Raw genomic sequence first — 20,218 nt, 5'->3', positions numbered from 1 at the left:
GTGTGTTAACGTTGGGGACTGACCAACAGGCGATGTCTATGTTAAGGTCTCTCCCTACCCTCTCTACCCTCGACTCAAGTCACTGGTGGAACTGTATCTATGGTGGACATGTTCGAAACTTTGTTGGATATAGGCACCACATAAATAGAGTTATCTGAACCTGGATAAAACACATCATGTAGACAATGATTGAATGACTGAATGAATGAATGTTTAACGACACCCCAGCTATTGGGTGCATCATGTGGACAAAAACAAGAAACAGAATTGGCATTTAGTATTAAAAGCAACCATGTTTAGGTCATTTGCCGTAACCTTTTAACTAGCCATGAAAAACATTTTCTAATAATAAAAAACAAAAGTAAAGTTTGTTTTATTTAACGCCGCCACTGGAGCACATTGATTTTTTATCTTATCATCGGCTATTGGACGTCAAACATATGGTCATTCTGACACTGTTTTAGAGGAAACCCGCTGTCGCCACATAGGCTACTCTTTTTACAACAGGCAGCAAGGGATCTTTTATTTGCGCTTCCCACAGACAGGATAGCACAAATCATAGCCTTTGTTGAACCAGTTATGGATCACTGGTCGGTGCAAGTGGTTTACACCTACCCATTGAGCCTTGCGGAGCACTCACTCAGGGTTTGGAGTCGGTATCTGGATTAAAAATCCCATGCCTCGACTGGGATCCGAACCCAGTACCTACCAGCCTGTAGACCGATGGCCTGCCACGACGCCACCGAGGCCGGCAATAAAAAACAAAGGCCAATTCAATATTCATATTTGTAATATTCTTTTTTCCTGTACATAATAAAATCACAGATAATGAGACACATGAAATAAGTCTCTGTGATTAGCATCGGTGATTGTTAACAAGCATTACAAAATATTTGATGATGATTCATTGAAACGTCAACTTCATTGTGGAATCACAGACATGATCGATACAATGTTGGTAAACTGCACCCAAATGTATGACACTGATGAAGATGAAATCAAGGGTATGTTCAGGATCACGGTCGCTCCCTAGACTGGTTTTTGTGCCTGACTTTAGATGAATGTGATATGATAGAAGACAAAACCAGTCAAATAGTTCATGGGCATTTGGTCTCCTGAACACACCACTGCTGTAATGAGCAACCTATATAACAATCATGCATTTTACCGTTATATATAGAGGCCTCTTGCCCATATGCACCACCTGAAACCACACTCTTTTTCTTTACATACAGATGCCTGTATGTCACTTCTGTTTAATACATCTGGCATTTAGGCCATGATATACGTGTTCAATGGAAAAACTTAATATACAGGGTCAATGTGTTGGAAATCCCCTGAATGTAATCCAGGTGCCTGAAACTGCAAGAAGATCTGTTCTGTTTGCGCAAGTCTAGACTGGTGTAATTCATTTAGCTTTCTCACGTGAAATTTATCATTTGTCCAATAAATTTAAGACATCAATTACATGATTATACAAAATAATATGGGTTTTTTTAACAACCCATAAATGGTTAAAGCAAATTTTCAATTCTCAAACACCTGAACACCTGTAATATTTATAGACTTCTTGTAGAGCACCATCTGTCTACTTTAGAAATCTGTGTAAACATTCACAAAGTCCAAAATTGGTTGTTACTTTTACACTGGACAATTTCATCACCTCTTCCCTGTCTAAGAGAAGAATCTTATGTCATAAGTGTCATCTCAATGAGAAGTCTGTGTAAACCGTGTGGAACTCGACAGTCAGTCTTTACTGTCGTACTGGAGAAGTTGGTCTCTTCCTCATCCGTGGGAAGATTCTCGTGTCATGAATTGTCATTCTCGGAGGGGTCGGCAATGTCTTCCTCAGGCTCCTGCTTCTGCTTCCACTTCTTGGCGAGGGCCAGCAGTTTAAGGTTTGGTTTGGCAGCCTCTTCATCTGGGAAGATGTAGTCAAAATACTCCTCCCACCCAGCGTCAGTCTGAAAAACAGTTATAGCTCATGTAAATAGTAAACTGTGATAGCCCATGTAAATAGTAAATAGTGATGATAGCCCATGTAAATAGTGAACAGTTATAGCCCATGTAAATAGTGAACACTTATAGCCCATGTAAATAGTGAACAGTTATAGCCCATGTAAATAGTGAACAGTTACAGTCCATGTAACTAGTGAACAGTTATAGCCCATGTAAATAGTGAACAGTTATAATCTATGTAAATAGTGAACCAAGATGGCACATGTTATAATATTAAGTTAATTTTTAAAATGATAAAAGTAAAACAATTGTACCAGTCTATCAAATACATCATATCAAAACATTACTATTAAATGTGTTATATTTGTGTACGAAGCCAAATTGAAGGTACTGGAATGTCTTAAAAAAGAACCAGTATTTAAAGTATAACAAAATATTTTTAATAAACATAAACATGCTAAAGGTCTGGACAAGTGGTTTAATGAAAACACTGAGTTTTTATGAAAATACTCTTACCCCATCATCTGTTTGTATCTTTCTGCGCTTCTTCACTTTCTGTGGCATCAGTTTAACAACCCTTTGTTGAGAAGTCTCATCACCATTCTCTCTCTAAAACACATAAGTACAACATCAGTTTCCTGCAGAGTCATGTATTCCCAAACAATACCCAGTATTCACCAAATACAGTATGTATGTATGTATGTATGTATGTACGTGTATGTACATACATTTATAATCCCACAGATAGCTGTCAGAAATTACCATGCTAGTATCAAATCAAAGTTCAGATAGCTCTCTTATGGCACACACCAACTTACAGAGGCCTCAGTTATTTTAAAATTTGCATAAACCATTTATGAGTATTATGAAACCCATTTCTTTTTTAGGCACAACTTATCATGATCATGTAAATAATGTCCTAAATTGCTAGAATGAAAAATGGCTTATGAATACTTAAGATTTGAATACGAGATGCATGAACTAAATGATCATTCTTGCAATTTTCAGAGGTGTGCTTATGTAAGAAAGTGTGCTCATGATCAGAAAGGGAGTTAAAGAGTACTTATCTGGATTAAAGGGAAATTCCATTAAGGGAGATAACTGCACCCACCTCAAACATCTGCCACGTTTCCAGCAGCATGAGTCGTTCCTCTTTCACCTGTGCCTCTTTCAGGGCCTGATTTCCTTCTTGGAATACTTTGCGGATTTGTTCAAAGTTATTGTCCTCCGCAATCGACTTCTCAAACTGGGCAAAGCTTATCCACACCTAGAAAGAAAAGGAATGTTTCCGTAAAGACACTGCGTCACATTAGTTAACTAGAAGATGTTTATTACCCATATGGGCAGTGAGATGCAGGTGATTCTAAACTATTTACACTATGGATACTTGATACCTCGATACTCAGAATTACGGATTATCTGTCCCTCGTGAAATTAATGTTGTCAGCTCTCTCTAAAGCTTGTGACTAACAACATTAATTTCACTCGGGACAGATAATCCGTAATTCCTTGTAAGTCGTAAGTTATTGTCTATATAACATATGGCAGTTATGACACTTGGTCTTGTGTGTGAGAAATGAAACCCATTGATGCCAAACAGGCTGCTCTCATCAATAGATGTTTTATATGCATGATCCATAAACATGACAGCACATACTATGGCTTTTGTTATACCATTCACAACTCCTCTAAAGATTACAAATTTTCTGTAAAACTGTTTATCACCTCTTACACCTATATGTTTTGATAAACCATCATATTTGAATATCCATAATAAACATATATCTCTAATTTTAATAAATCTGTGAATCGGTGATTAAAGGGGCTTATTTCAAAGTTGAATAATGGCCACTTTGTAATGGTTACAACTGGAACAACATGCACCTAAAAAAATTACCTCAAATAATTTCATATCCGAACATAATTTTTTTTACCTTTCTGGTTATAACCACCAACCCCAAGTACATCTTTGAGAAATTGGTGCAGGCTGGGGTCTAGAATTTGGTAAGTGAACCTTTTACAGGGGTTGGGTCATGCTCCCCCCAAAAATGCATTAAAAACCATTTGCATTTGTGCATGAAACCAGAAACAAAATAATAGTTTTTGTTTATATACCCAAACCTAACGTGGCATATAAAAACAAATAACTCACACAGCCAGTAAATATTTAACAGGTATTGTTTTAAAACCTGCACTGACCTTGACATGGTGCGTTCTCTCCAGCAGGTACCTGTAGAGTGACCTCGTTTTGTCGTACTCCTCCTGCTCGATCTCGAAGTCGATGTAGGCCTTCCACAATACCTCGGGCATGTCCAACTTCGGCTGATTCACAGCAAGCTCAAAGATTGATCGTGCACGGTCAGTATCACCGAGAATGATTTCCAGTTCTGCATACTATTAAAAAAGCCCAGGTTAATTGTTAACATTATATAAAAATTAACTGGTTACTGCCTTAACAGGTCAGCTGTACCCAGGGCTTCTAGAATTTTTATAAATTCCACTAGCCATGGGATCAGTGATTTCAAAAATTTACTAACCACGATTAAAAATTCACTAACCCTACTTTAAGTTAATATAATTTTACTAAATAATAGAAATAATCGGATAATGTATGTCGCCTAAAAAGGGAGGCAGAGCTTAAAAACACTAATATTGGGGGGGGGGGGGGGGGGGGGGGGGGGGGCGCAGGCTATTCATATTTACAAAATAGACGTAACTGCAACATTGACCTTTTTTTTTTCACTAGTTGTCGGGCATGGCAATATTAGTTATTGACTAGCCCAACATTGAATATCACAGGCCATGGAAGTGGGGCTACCATAATCTAGAAGCCCAGGCTGTATCTTGTGATGATTACTAGGAGAAAATGACGTCATTAGCAACTGGAACAGGCGAAGTTGACGATTCAAGGGTCTTTAGTTTGAGGTCAGTTTAAGTTGAATTTTTTGGATTTTTTAAAGACGATATTTGTCACACTTTTTGAAATGTGGTTTCATTTCAGTCCAGTATTCTTACCTTCATCCAAGTAGTACAGTTTTCAGGTGCAAACTCAAGGAACTTTTCGTACAAAATTCTACATCTGTCAAATTCTCTAAGCTGTAGCTCTAGTTCAATGTATCCTCGGAACAATTTGTTCTTGGGGCATTTGCCAATAGCAGTTCCCTGCAAACAAAACCAAAAAACAATCAAGTATCCTGGAGTAATCAATAGTCGCACACCTAAGAAAAAAACACAGTAGGAAAGTAAACACATGTACTCGAAAAGAATTTTTTAGTTTTTTACTTAAATAGTTATTCCATTGCTGTATATAAAATAAAATTTGTTAATAATATTTACTGCCAAATTCATTTGCAAATACGATGCTTTTTAAATAGAACCCACTTTTAGCGTACTACGTAAAACGTAACAAGTAATCGCACACTCCATTTTTGTTACATGTTCGGCAATTTCCGTCTCTGGACCCTTATATTTGGTATTGAAGAAAACCAACTTTTTACTCATGAAAAACCAAATGATGTAAATTCATTTTTGACATATTCTGTTGACGGACCAGGAAGTGTTGTTTTATTATATGTTATCATATATTTATCACTGGTCCGGGCGTGCTTGCTGAGCTTTAGAAAAAAATGTGACGTGTGCGACTATTGAATACTCTATGATATAACTGTTGAGAAAAGCTCAAGGAGAGTACTCAATAATGGACTGAGTTGCCTTTAAAAAATAAAGTTCTTATTAACTATTATTATGCAGTATCTCACTATTTTGCTCAAATAGCAGTTATGCGACACATCACCATCCCATGTTGTACTTGCATGCAAGGTTTGATGGACCAATATGAGTGATTAGAAAGATATGGTTCAGAAAGAAAAAGTTCACAGACGCATATCAAAGATGGGTGTATAAAAACGAGCTAAAAGATAAAATTTACCAAAACTTTGCGCGCCTTCGTCAAGTTTTTCTGCCTAATCTCGAACTGCGCGAGGAGCAGCCAGACCTTGGCGAAGGTGAACCTCTTGTGCGGGACGACCTCCAGACAGGCCTTGTAGACATCTCTCGTCTGCTCCACGTTCCTCGCCTCCAGTTCCTCATACACAGCGTAGTTGATCCACAGGTAGATGTAGCGGCGCCAGTGACGCTTCTCCTGAAATCGCAATAACATTAGTCAAAATAAACTAGAAAAACACAGAGATGATCCTGAAGTTTACAGCTTAAGGTGTGCCAACTGTGCCCATCCATACAGTGATGTAATTATGAATTACAACTCTAAAAAGTACTTTTCCATACATAGCTCCGACATCATATAACTGTAAATATAATGTGTTGAGTGCGTCATTAAATAAAACATTTCCTTCCTTCCTTTCCATACATAGCTAGCATATTTAATACAATAAGTATATTTTTTTAATTAAAAACCATGTGCACAAACTGACCAGACAAAAGTTCTGCTTCTTGAATGATTCTTATTGATTTAAAAACAATCCAATTCAAAACATTGTTGCAGCAAACCCAAAGTGAAGATGTGTTGGCAAAAGAACGCTGCTGTTAATCAATTTTATTTCAATTCCAAGAGCTATAAACATGCAATGGTGGAATAACAAACCTGTGATGGCGGAATAACAAACCTACGATGGTGGAATAACAAACCTGTGATGGCGATATAGCAAACCTCCGATGGATATTTAATAACCAACCTGCGATGGATATTTAATAACCAACCTGCGATGGTGAAATAACCAACCTGTGATCGTGGAATAACCAACCTGTGATCGTGGAATAACCAACCTGCGATCGTGGAACAACAAACCTGCGATGGCGGAATAACAAACCTGCAATCGTGGAAAACAAACCTGCGATGGTGGAACAACAAACATGCCATGGCGGAACAACAAACATGCCATGGCGGAAAAACAAACCTGCGATGGCGGAACAACAAACCTGCGATGGTGGAATAACAAACCTGCGATGGTGGAACAACAAACATGCCATAGCGGAAAAACAAACCTGCGATGGCGGAACAACAAACCTGCGATGGTGGAATAACAAACCTGCGATGGTGGAACAACAAACATGCCATGGCGGAATAACAAACCTGCGATGGAAGAATAACAAACTTGTGATGGCGGAATAACAAACCTGCGATGGTGGAAAAGAAACCTGCGATGGATATTTAATAACCAACCTGCGATGGTGGAATAACAAACCCGTGATAGCGGAATAACCAACCTGCGATGGCGGAATGTTGGAGATAGCCCTTTCATACGTCTCCTCCACTTGTTCCTGATCTCCGTCAGATTCTAGCAGTCGTAGGTAATCAAACCAAGCATCATAATTCATCGGGTTTGAATTGACCTCCTGCAAATACAAACATCCAAATTAATAATAATTCTCTCATTTCAATGCAGATGAAGGACAGTTCATAATTATCAACAGTTTCGTTAATGCACAAAGAGTACTCTTTTTGCTACTCCTACCCTTAAAAAAATGTATGTACAAAATGCTTATTATTATATTTTTGCCGACATTTTACAAAAATATTAAAATTCCTACTTACAAAATTTGGTGTCGTATAAAAATAAATTAATTTAGGGCTATCCCTAGTCTAAAATAACAGGGGAGTGAGGAGGTAAGCAAAAAACCCAAAAACAAACCCATACAACAAAAACATCAGCAGAACCAAGGCACATTAATATAAGTCTTCTCCAGTTACATACAAAGGACATTTTTACATTAAAAGGACACTGTTTTCTTTTTTAATGGAGTGGTTTATAACTGTCCCCACACCCCACCTCCACTAGTTACTGCCCATAATCTTTATGAAATGACTGTTTAATGGTGTCTCACCTCTTCATACTGGAAGCGTCTCTTACTGACGATGACGTCTTCAATGGCCGCTCGACTGCCGAACCGCTTCTCGTGAATGGTGTACTGCTTGTAGGTCTGTTCACAGCTTTCCTTTGGCAGGTGGTCCAGAGCGTACTTGTATATCACCCTGGCACGGTCATGCTTTTAGGAAAAAACAAACAACAAATAAAAATATAAACATTTTCAATATACATTATAAATTATTGTGTTATCCATGGCTCTTATTCAAAGTGATCGTGGAAGTCACTTTTAGTAAACATATTTATGCTAAATCAGTGTATGACAATTATTACACATTATACAAAAAAGGTGTAACACAAACATACTTCTATTTGATACTACATAAAAAAAACCCAATCCATTGGTAAAGGGAAGGAGGCAATGTAAATAGGCTGTGACATCAAGTTAAAGTATGAAAATAATATACAGTATTTTAAGTACTGAACATTTCATAATGCATAATTAATTAAGCATTGTAAGCTCAACAAATTGTAATAATCACACAAATATATCACAAAATTACAACAAAAATTATAAAATAATAATCATTTATTATACAAATTTACAACTATAATCCTTCCCACAGCGAAAACCTTTTTTCATATCATGGAATTTACTACAAGTTATTTATTTCTGAGCCGAATGTTTTCTAAATTGCAAACAAAAACAGGTGGGTGTTTTCGTTATTTTCAAAACACTTGTACTTTTCTTCTTAAGTCAAGCGAAACTGAAATTATTTACAATTTAACACATTTCGTAGGAGAATAGGATGGACTATATACAAATCGTACTTCTTTTTGTCCCTCTTCAAACTTGGCAAACGCTAACAACAACTTCTCGTCCATGTTGTCGTCTCCGAAGAACTCCACCGCTCTCTCGTATATTCGACGAGAACTGTTGATGTAGGAATTCTTCTCTTCAAACTTGGCGTACTTTATCCAGTTCTTCACTTCAGGGTGTACAATAACGAGTGTCGCAGTTAAGGAAGTTACTATATAAATCTACTGCACGTGAACATGCCAAAACTGGACCTTGAATAATATGAAACAAGCCAAATATCCAGGTCTTAAATTGTATTTATTAATTGCTTTATTTTATTGAGACTTAAATAAACTTGATCTGGTGGATTCCTGAAAATACTCTAATCTTGGTCACCAAAATTTTCATCCTTGATTAAATACAATGAAGAAATGGAAATGGATGATAACCATCTCAACTTCATATTTCTCTTGTGAAATAAATTTCATTTGTCACATGCTAAAGCTCCTGACAAGTAAAAATTATTTCATTCAAAAGATAATCATGATAATGACAAGAAACTTGTATGCTTATTTTTATCATCAAAATTAAAGTTTGTTTTGTTTAACGACACTACTAGAGCACATTGATTTATGGACATTCGGCAAACGCATGTCATCCTTTTGATAATTCTGACATATAGTCTTAGAGGAAACCCACTAAATATTTCCATTTCCATTCTTTTATATACACTTCACCCACAGACAGGACAGCATAGCCGTAAATATATCAGTTGAGAAGCACTGGTTTCGTTGTGATAAAATACCAATCAAAGCAGTGCTCACACTATAATGAACTTTTAATTTAGCCAATTATCAGGTATATAGAGTATGTCCTTGAAAATTATTAAAATATTGTTAATTTAAGGAATATTTTATTAGCCAAAGACTAACTGTTATAGTCATTTTAGATAAAAATAAGCAGTTAGCTATTATGGCAGGGTGTACTCTGTCAGAGAATCAACACAGTATACAAACCAAAACTAAGTAAAATGAAAAAAACAAACCCAACAACAACTACAGATATGGTCTGACAACAAAAGGATATATCGTTCATAAATGGTCCGTGCTCGGTTGAGTTCTTTGTACCGGAGCTCGAAGTTGATGTAGGAATGCCAGGCCTGTTCCTCTGGTTCCCACTCCATCCATCTCTCAAACACCTGTCTGGCACCTAAAACAGGTCAAGGAATGTTACAACATTAAAGAGACTAAATAAGATTAATTAGACTGATAATCTCAGGCATAATAATAATAATTTTGTGACAGGCATCCTTTAAAAAAAAAAAAATAATAATAATAAAGAATACAAAATATCATGGTTGGAACTGAAGGGAAAACTATTCTTCATCTCTCACTGTTTTTAAAACAACACAGAAGAAAATGTCCTAGAATGCAACCAAGAGTATTTATGATTAAATATTGAATAGTAACACTCATAGCCATCCATATTATTAATGTTTTAATATTTGCTGATGGCTCCACTCTGTTGAGAATGAATGAATGAATTAATGAAATATTTTATTTAATGATGTATTTACGGTTATATGGCATCAGACGTATGGTTAAGGACCACACAGATATTGAGAGAGGAAACCCGCTGTCGCCACTTCATGGGCTACTCTTTTCAATAAGCAGCAAGGGATCTTTTATATGCACCATCCCACAGACAGGGTAGTACATACCACAGCCTTTGATATATCAGTCGTGAGTGAATGAATGAATGAATGAATGTTTAATGACACAATATAAGAAACTACAAACCTGCAATATTTCCAAGCATCTCCTCCATGTATGTGTATTTGTACCAGAACTGATTGGCCCTGGGAAGAATGGTAATGGCGCGGTCCCACACGTTACGAGCATGATTGATCTGGCGACATCTATAAAATGAAAAAAAAACCCAACAACACTGAAAACACGATAGGTTGCTGTCATTTATCCACATAAATCCAGACCTAAACAAATTGTGGGAATGACTGATTTGTTCGCATGTTGCTCGTACTAGTTTACATTGGCGTAACCCATTTTTCATTCATGTATTAAATTTAGGACACAATTTTGCATGGTCTTAATTCTGATAAGTACAGTATCTCCTTATAAATTATTCAAAATAGCCAAATAATAAATGTTGGAGCCACTTTGTATAAAAATTAGCAAATGGCTAATTTGGCAATGGACAGCGTGAGCCCAGCCTGAAAATAGCACATACATTCATTTCCATGATGCTAGCTAATACTTAGGTCAGTAATAATTTGATGACTCACCCTGCCAATAGCAAAATCAGTCAATTGCTCAATTTAATGTTAATACAATTGTTCTTAAATAAGCTTCTCATCAGTTATTTTTCTAAATAATTTTCACATTTTAGCTAAAGATTTTCCCAAATAAACCATTGTAATTTAGTTCACAGATGAAATTTATCTTTGATCATGGTTTATACAGGCAAGGACCCATAAAATTCAAGCTCTTTTCAAGGACCTACCTTATTTTTTCAAGGACCATAAATACAAACCTTAACCAGCCTTTTCGAACAATGTTTTAACTTGAATAACTGAGCTACGCTGAAGCTTGCAGTATCTGCTTTGTTTTTTCTGTGTTTTCGTGCGATCTCGCCCATGGCGCCAATGTTAATATCCTTGCAACAACAGGAACACACGGCCTTTGACACGTCCTTACTCTCTCTGATCCACGCATATTTTCGACACCACGTTTTGTTAAAAACACACTTTCCACTAGGCATGTTTAAATTTGAACATGTGCTTGCAAAAACTTCAAAATCTAAGTGATTCCATGTCGTCTCGCCTGACTATTGTTTGCAGTTCTCAAAACGAGGCTATTACACTCGTCAATAATCGGTAAGTCTCGGCTGAGGCATTCGGAACATAGTATTTGTCCCGGAATGGGCCGAGTACTGGAATGTAAGTGCGAACACGGAAGTAAAAATGCTAAATTTCTTTCGAGATAGTTCCGTAATTTCTGTTTAAAATGACGTGCTAGTCGCACTGACATGAAATTCAAGCACTTTTCAAGGACTTTTCCCCCAAAAAGTGAAAATAAGCACTTTTCATTCCAAACTCCTAAATTCAAGCACTTTTCAAGACCGTGCAAACCATGTTGATAAATGCTATTAATACTGAATTAACACCTCACCTCATTTCCATCTCAGCGTACTTGAGCCAGACGGTAATGTTTCTGTGGTCAACATCCATGGCTCTTTCCCAGACTGACCGAGCTCTGGAGTATAAAATAAAAATAGTATAACACACTGTTACATATTAGTGTATGAGATAAGCCATTGCTAATGTCTTTCATAAGAATATAGACATTCGTGAAATTTTTGTTGTTGATAAAATTAGGACAAAACTGATAACATATTTCATCCACTGAAATCAATTTCTCACACACACACACACACAATAACACACAATATAGTGTAAGTATTACTGCATATTTTATATAAATTCTCATTATACAATCCAATGAAATGTCATTACTTATTAAACATGCATTCTTTTTCTGTGTAAACATTTCAGTTTATGTCAGTCGGTTTTTGCTAATAGAAATCAAGCTGAATTCCCTATCCAACTGAGAGCGAACAATTGTCCAACATATAAATGTAAAGCACTAATTATATGTAAATGTACCTCTGTAGTTCTTTCTGGCTTTCTTCCCACTGGGCATATTTAATCCAGTTAGTCATAACAGCTCTGTTCTTTCGGATATTGTCTTCAAATGCCTTTAAAAAGAAAGATAAGAACTTTACTGACACACAGTATATATTAATTAATATCTAGATGTCCAATTTCACATGTAATATTTTGTGAGATATGAAACAGGATTTTTTGTAAAAAAAAAAAACCCAAAACAAGTTGTTTTATCCAGCCAATAAATTCCTATAGATAAATGTGAAGTAGTATCAATGAACCAGCTCCTATTGTACATGGAACTTGTAGGGATCCTACTAAAAATAGGATGACATTTTTTGTTTCCGGGTAGTCCAAGACTCTTTCTGTCATGTTTAAAAGTAGCAACTAAACACTCCCATTTGTTTCTGATTTACTGTAAGGGCAAGGGGTTGTAGTATTTATATCCATCATGGTATACATATATATGTTGATTCAGATATTATTAAAACACTACGTTTGTCAGTTTTAGCTATGTTACTATTGTCATCTATGGGATTTAATTTGGTGGTATATACACCCCATGAAGGATGAATATCCAAGAATGAAAATAACAGTAGACAGTAAAAAAATCTAGAAAACTTGGCAGCGTAAAAAAACATTAGTGGTGTTACATGAGCTGTTTTATCACAGTACAAGGGCAGGACCAGTTTTTGTGCAGTATTAATGATAATTTCCAAAAAATCCAGAGGTCTGTCAAGTGTAATAATGCTATAAACTACCTTTCGCTTTCTCATCCGATAACTGGCAAGTTCATCTGGGTCAGAAATCTTCTGTTTTGGAGGCTAGAATAAAAAGACAAAAACAGAACATAAGATACATTTATTTACAATCAATGATTAACATGTTTGATATGTTTGAAAATGCAAACAACTTGGTCATTTACTCTAATAATTATTATAAAATTATCAAAATAATACAATGTTAGCATACATATTTAAATATCTAAGAAAGTTATTGGCTATGACATTACTCAATTTGAAAACATTAAAAAAAATTGCATTATATAAAAATTACCGGACTCGGTGGCATCGTGGTTAGGCCATCGGTCTACAGGCTGGTAGGTACTGGGTTCGGATCCCAGTCGAGGCATGGGATTTTTAATCCAGATATCGACTCCAAACCCTGAGTGAGTGCTCCGCAAGGCATTATTGTCACAATATAATCTTTGCATAATTAACTTAAAAATACAATGTGTTGTAATTAAATTGGCTGTAAAACATCTAGTTGGTTACCTATGTCTACACGTAGTTGATTTTGTTATTCCTTTACACTCTATAAATATAATATGTACATGTAATAAAGGAAGAAGGAAATTTAACGACACACTCAACACATTTTATTTACGGTTATATGGCGTCGGACATATGGTTAAGGACCACACAGATATTGAGAGAGGAAACCCGCTGTCGCCACTTCATGGACTACTCTTTTTCGATTAGCAGCAAGGGATCTTTTATATGTACTATTCCACAGGCAGGAAAGCACATACCAGTCGTGGTGCACTGGCCGGAAAGAGAAATAGCCTAATGGGCCCACCAACAGGGATCGATCCTAGACCAACCACGCATCAAGCAAGCACTTTACCACGTGGCTATGTCCCACCATATACATATAATGAATGCAAGTACTCACAGGTGGTACCAGTTCCAGTTCTCGTTCCTTGGCCTCGCGAAGCAACTGTTCTGCCGTAATCTGTACAGGGGCTGGCATCTTGTTCTTCACCTACAAAGTATAAAAAAAATATATATATATATACACACATGTAACTATGTTTGCGCTATTTATATTTTATGCAATTTCTGTATAGATTTCACATGGTTGGAGGCAACTACTGGAACAGCCATGGTAACACATTTGCATGTGCAGGTGACTGTATAGCTTCTATGTAAAATCTGCTTATTGATTACTTGTAACAGGTCAATTGCTGAATTTTACCTACCTTGGCTGTTAAAACCCCCCACACCAAAACACAAAACACACCTTGCAAAGGACCACTGATAGAAAGTTAAGTGAGCATTCTAGTTTCTACTGGTCACAGAGTTATATGATGCTTATTACAGTGGAAGAAGAAACCTCCAAACAGGGTTTCTGCCAGAGGGTAAAATGGGTATGACGCCATACCCAAAGTTTTTTTGCTGATTTTTTTTTTAAGTTGACCTTTTGACAAAATCAATGACTCTTATCATTACTGTATGATTTTCTTTTTTTAAAACTCTTAATTCTAAAGCTAACCCATTTTCTTTCTAGGGGAGGCCCCCCCATACATTCATTTTCATAGCGCAATACCAAAAAATGTCTTCCTGGCAGAAACACTGCCAAAGAGAAACATGGGATTAGATGCCTGATGTAAATGAAGCAAATAGGTAAACACAAATACTGATGTAGAAAAAGTGTTGATAAACATCGTTTGTTGTTTTTTTCTTGTGGGGAGGGAGGGAGGTGAGGATGGGGGATAGGGCAGGCCATAATCTAGAATTGAAAAAAGAAGAAGTGACTTCTCCCTTCCCAGAAGAAAGGGGCGAAGTTTGATCAAATTTGGCAAAGTGAACATTAATCGGTACATTTAGTAATGTTTCTCCAATTTTGGCGTTCAATTCTGAATTTTGCAATTGGTTCTTATAATCGTAATATTTCGATATCAAATACTACTTCTGGTAATAAAGTTTAAATAAAACAGTTGTATGTTTCATTAAAACGTGATATTATTAAGTAGCTGATAATGTGCTGTTATGTTAAAATTAAAGTATTAATTAGTATTTTCTGGCATTACTAAAATGAATGTGGCCGAGGATTAACAACGCTTGACTGGTCACAGCACACGGCGTGACATGAGGCACTTTGAGAAACAATAGACCAATTTACAGGTGTATCTGAAGAACGTCAACCTTAGATGACGACATGTATTCAATCTCTTCACAGCAGAAACTGCCATGAGTATTAACATTTGTTGGTTGATTTTGATAAAAATTTAACAAGATAAAACATTTCATCAATTTCAATCGCACATTACAATGTGTGTGCGCAGAAACCATTTCCTGTTAACAGGCAGGTTCACGATTACTCGAAGATACAATCTGGTGCCAAAGAAAAAACAATGTCTGACATACGGCGATATGGTGCCCATGTGAGCTGTGACAATAAACGTCTGTTGTGTGATATTATTTTTGAAATATGATTAGGTCCAAAATCTTATGGTGACTTCGACTTCTCACTACTGCTAATAATTTGGTGACTTGAGCTGACTTTCGGGGAAGAAAACATTTCATTTTGCTGGCAAGATTAGGACCTGATAGTGTGGGGAGCAGGTCCGCCTTCCTCGAACCATCTCCAGGACTCACACAGAAAAGAATTTAGTTTTAGCCAATTTTCAGATATACAGATTACATGTATTTGCTTGAAAATTATTCAAAAGTGTCTAATTAAAACAAAAACAACCTCTTTGCCAAATACTAAATGTTATACCCACTTACTATAAAATTGGCAAATGGTTAACTTGGCAATGGATAGTGTGAGCTCTGTATCTCACCCAAATGTATGTGTTGGTCAACTTGACATCCACCACCCTAAACATTACCAACTCTGTAGGACTTTCTTTTTCAACTTTCATCTTTGCTAATGGGTTTTATGTTTCAATCACATTTCAACATATTTGCTGAGATTCACAGGGCTCGAACTTAAGGATTTGTCTCCCAAGGCAATTTTTAAAACAATTGCCATGGGTGAAACATTCCACCGACAGCAATTTTGAGCCTGCCTATGGCAATTTTTTAAAAAGTGACATTTACAGCAAATAAACCTGACTGAAAGGCTATCTTGTTATATGTAGACATCTTTTAAATGTGCAAATGTTAAATATTGGTAGATAATGTACACTATGTGTATACATTTCACCATTGTTGAGGAGCTTTATCGATGACACAAAAGTGCCATTGGTGATGCTCTCTACCTACAGCAATTTATATCTCAACAACGGCAATTGCCATTGGTGCTGCCGTAAGTTCGAGCCCTGGATTCAATTCAACGATTTTGGTTTGAGCATCCTCATGCACTAACCACTACACCACAGAGACTCAATTAATTACACTGGTTGTTTAACTCCTTTAAGGTGAAATTTATTTTAGGCATTTGTGCATCTTCACAGAATAAACAATGTGAACAAAATATTTTGACTGAATGAACCTACCATATTTTTCAGCATATAAGCAGCTACTTTTTTACTGTGAATTGCAAGGTGCGGTTTATAAAATGGTGTGCTTTATTTATGAATTTTACGGTAACCGCTGTGCATATAAAACCAGACTTTTTTTTTCATTCTCATAATAATAATAATAATAATACCAAATGACTGGGACTGAAGTATTACAATGGAATGGTTCTTTATTAATATTCTAGTCAGGCTAGAAAGAATACATCACTTGTGTATTATTATACTTACAATTTCAAAAATGGACTCGTCCGCGAACTTTCTTAGTTTGATTTCTGTAACATTTATTGTTAGTAGTGCATCAGATGTGTTTGTCAGATGTTCTAAAACTTTCCTCATATTATACAAAGTAGTGTTGTTATACTTTGTAGTAAACACACCCAACATGCATGTTCGATATTGGAGACAAAAAGCCAGTTGCAGCCTGAACAATGTCACGTGATACAATTACAATGTCATGGCCATTTATGGCCAATTGCAAAAGCCGGACCTTAACAAGGACATCAAAACAGTTTCTTGATATCTTTAACGCCACTGTTTGTAACCTGTTTGTAATGTTTTAAATTAATATATCAAAATTTAAGTTTAGTACGAAGCTTGCGAATTAAAATCACATAATCGGAATGTTTGTATTAAATGTCGACATTTCCAATCTAATTAGCCCGCTAATTTATACAGAGCATAACATTGTTGTAATGTATTTCATTATATTAAATGTAATTATACATATATAATTATCGTCAAATATATATATATATTTAAAGGCCGTCGTTTAAAAGTTATAAAATAATGTAGAAACTGTAAACGATCGATAGGACTGTGTTTAGTTTCGGTTCACTGCCACTCCACTTTGACCCGACCTCGTTTGAATATGTAATTTTTGCACACGGCACGCTAGTTAGATTATAGAGAAACGCGTGTTTTGCAATCGAATGAGTAGAGCTACTAGTAATTTTCACTTGTGCCTCTTTTTTGGGGGTTCATGCTTTGTAATCATACTGGGACAAATAAAATATTATCATGTTGTTGTTTTTTTCTTTGCAACTAATGCAAGATTACGAAATTAGCATTATCAAGTTCTTGTTCATATTTTCGTAAAATTAGCAGGGTTTGTCAATAGTGTTTTGTTTACAAAACTTTCCCATTAGGTGAAATGAAACTGAAAGCAACACAATCAACAATTATTTATTGTTTGAATTTAAGGGAGAATGGATCTCTTTATTATTATTAAATAGAAACAATAATTAACTGTAATTAAAATTGTGGCTTTATTTTAACTGCGGCTTATTTAAAGGTGCGATTTATGCGATTTAAGGTCGGAACTTGGTCTAAAAACAAAGGGTGCGGTTTATACACCAGTGCGTGTAATAAGCCGGAAAATACGGTAATCAATATTAAAAATACATATTTTTGGCCCTAACCCTAAGATTAAGTTTGTAGTGTGAAAATTACTAAAGACGGCTGCGTGAACCACCCTCCTCCCCAGCTCTGAGGAAAAAAAAAGAGAAAAAAAGGAGGAAAGCTTGGTTAGTGGATATTGTTGTGCATGTATATGTGTGTGTGTGTAGGGGGTGGGGGGCTTTGTGGAAAGACATATGTCTGATTTTGCCCCTCATTATCTGGCACAAAAAGGTTGGTACAATGTACAAGCTGACCATCTTTTATGTACCGTTTGTTGAACCTGAGATATTGTCGGTCTGACATTCATGGGCATTTGTTTTGCTGAACCGATCAAAGTTTTAATATTATTTTAATAAAGATTTCTTGATACTTTGAAAATAATAAAGTCCTAATGTGGGATAACATTTTTCTGTTCTTTTTATTTCCATCTTCTTTGAATGAATTGATCGCATTGATATCGTCAGCTGATAAAAAGTTTTGTTTTTATAAAGCTGTTATATAAATAAATTATTTATATTATTTGGCACCCAAGATAAATGATTTGAATTATGAAGACTAAAACTTCCATTATTTTTATAAGTGGTAATATCCCCAACAGAATGAAAAGTTTATAATATTTTATACAAATGGCTGAAAGTAAAAACCATCAGTTACGACCAATTTAATCTGCAACTGAGGACAAAATGGACGAGTCAGTGGACACAAAAGCAGCTGTCTTTTAGAATGACCATCTGTGATAAATGTGATAAATTTGGTGCCAAATATGTGTTGAAATGATAAAAATATAACGTTTTTATGACTGAAATAAAACATAACTTTTATTGTGTGTATCAAATATACAAATGGATACTGGTATGGGACACAGTAGACGTTGTTAAAAATGCTATTAAATTACATTACAGTAACTGTCGTAAGCTACTGAAGATTTTTGTCAGTTGCGTTTCCGTACACACCGCTGCTTGTTTTTTTATAATGTCCAGTATACCAACATAATTTTTTTTAAAGCCGCACACCCTAGTTCCATCCAGTAAAAATAAATTATAATTTGGTTAATCTACAAACCTGTAACACACTTAGATCACATTTTTTTTATCAAATGGAGTGAAAAAGCAGGTTTTATATCAATAAATACCATGGGAATCCCCATGTCCCAATTGCTTGAAATAATTGTGAAAGTTTGTATTCTGATGTCACCGGTAGATGTCGCTCGAAGCACAACAATGCCTACGTCATGACAAATTTCACAGACTTGGGGTGCGTTCTTTTCACCTCTCCTGGACATGTTCCAACTGTTCTGTCCTGGTTGTATCCCCTCTCCAGATATCGTAGGACTTAGCAAAATTATTGGTTTTAAGGGTTTGTAACGTTTTGTATTGAGATACTTACTTGTCTGAACTTTATTGTTACTGAAAATGTTCACGAACTGTGAAGAAAAATCTCACAAATGAACAACAACAAATCGGATGTTGATTGCGCGAACTGTGCACGAGAAAACAAACCGAACCAAAATTATAACGGTCACGTGGTATACCAACGTCTGTGACATCGAAATGCAAATGTCCCCTCTAAAAATAGATTAGACCTTGTCTGCTCAACATATTTTTCTCAGACGCGCGTGAGTTTTTCAGAAATACGAAAAATGCATTTTGTGGTATTACAAACACCAGGATTACCAAAAAACACTTCAGGTGAATGGAAATGTATATTCTAAATAATAAACGGTAAGTAAAGTGCAATTTTATTTGTGAAAAAAATTTGGTTTAATAGCGAAAAACAACGCCGTAATGGTTAACAACTAGCCGTAACTAGGGTGTGTCCCTTTAAGAGTGTGAAAGAAAGGGTGCATTTTGAAATGGTGGAGCTGGGTGCTGTAAAATATAGTTGGATGTGGCGAAATAAAGAGGGGTGCAAATTTAATAGATCGGAGGGGGCGAAAAAACGCAAAAGCGGGGTGGGCGGCCTTGTTTAAATGAAGCAACAATAACACTGGTTTGAGTGACAGTCCCAAAGAAAAGTCGTGCCGATATTTCAATCATAAATGTGATTATGTGGGAACAGTCACACTGGGAATTTACTTTCACAATAAATTGTTAAATAAATATGAATGCGACAATTCTAATTTCTATTTAATTTTTGCTTCTTGAAATACGCATTTTAAAGATTACCTTCGCCACTTTCGGCATCTTCATTTTCCCATCACTTGTTGTTTCCATTTTGGCTTCAGAAGTTAGATTAATCTTTTTAAAAAACACACAAAAACGTCGTGTCTGAAAACAGGAACCGGAAATATTTAATGTACAGTCGCGCAC

At 35.9% G+C, this 20,218-nt stretch overlaps 1 protein-coding gene across 1 annotated transcript; it reads right to left on the bottom strand.

Annotated features, from left to right (window-relative positions):
• Positions 1 to 772: 772 nt before the first annotated feature.
• On the bottom strand, positions 773 to 20,200 carry LOC121370099 (crooked neck-like protein 1). The gene is made up of 16 exons (XM_041495201.1): positions 20,075 to 20,200; positions 13,937 to 14,026; positions 13,024 to 13,086; positions 12,263 to 12,354; positions 11,769 to 11,852; positions 10,380 to 10,498; positions 9,667 to 9,789; positions 8,613 to 8,791; positions 7,801 to 7,962; positions 7,183 to 7,311; positions 5,888 to 6,100; positions 4,975 to 5,121; positions 4,159 to 4,353; positions 3,071 to 3,226; positions 2,476 to 2,568; positions 773 to 1,964 (listed from the first exon to the last, which is right to left on the bottom strand). The coding sequence occupies exons 1-16, from the start codon at positions 20,120 to 20,122 to the stop codon at positions 1,809 to 1,811; spliced, it is 2,049 nt and encodes a 682-aa protein (XP_041351135.1). The 5' UTR covers positions 20,123 to 20,200; the 3' UTR covers positions 773 to 1,808.
• Between the last annotated feature and the right edge of the window lie 18 nt (positions 20,201 to 20,218).

Source organism: Gigantopelta aegis, chromosome 4 (genome assembly GCF_016097555.1).
Source record: "Gigantopelta aegis isolate Gae_Host chromosome 4, Gae_host_genome, whole genome shotgun sequence".
NCBI classification, from domain to species: Eukaryota; Metazoa; Mollusca; class Gastropoda; order Neomphalida; family Peltospiridae; genus Gigantopelta; species Gigantopelta aegis.
Note: the sequence above shows the minus strand (reverse complement) of the source record. Positions and strands in the feature narration are given on the sequence as shown.

Bases quoted from the DNA above. Each gene is read 5' to 3' on its own strand.
- LOC121370099 (XM_041495201.1), bottom strand. From the start codon at position 20,122: ATGGAAACAACAAGTGATGGGAAAATGAAGATGCCGAAAGTGGCGAAG. The intron at 9,790-10,379 runs GTTTGTAGTTTC...GACCTGTTTTAG, and splicing joins GATGCTTGGAAATATTGCAG to GTGCCAGACAGGTGTTTGAG. The intron at 1,965-2,475 runs GTAAGAGTATTT...ACTGTTTTTCAG, and splicing joins AGATACAAACAGATGATGGG to ACTGACGCTGGGTGGGAGGA.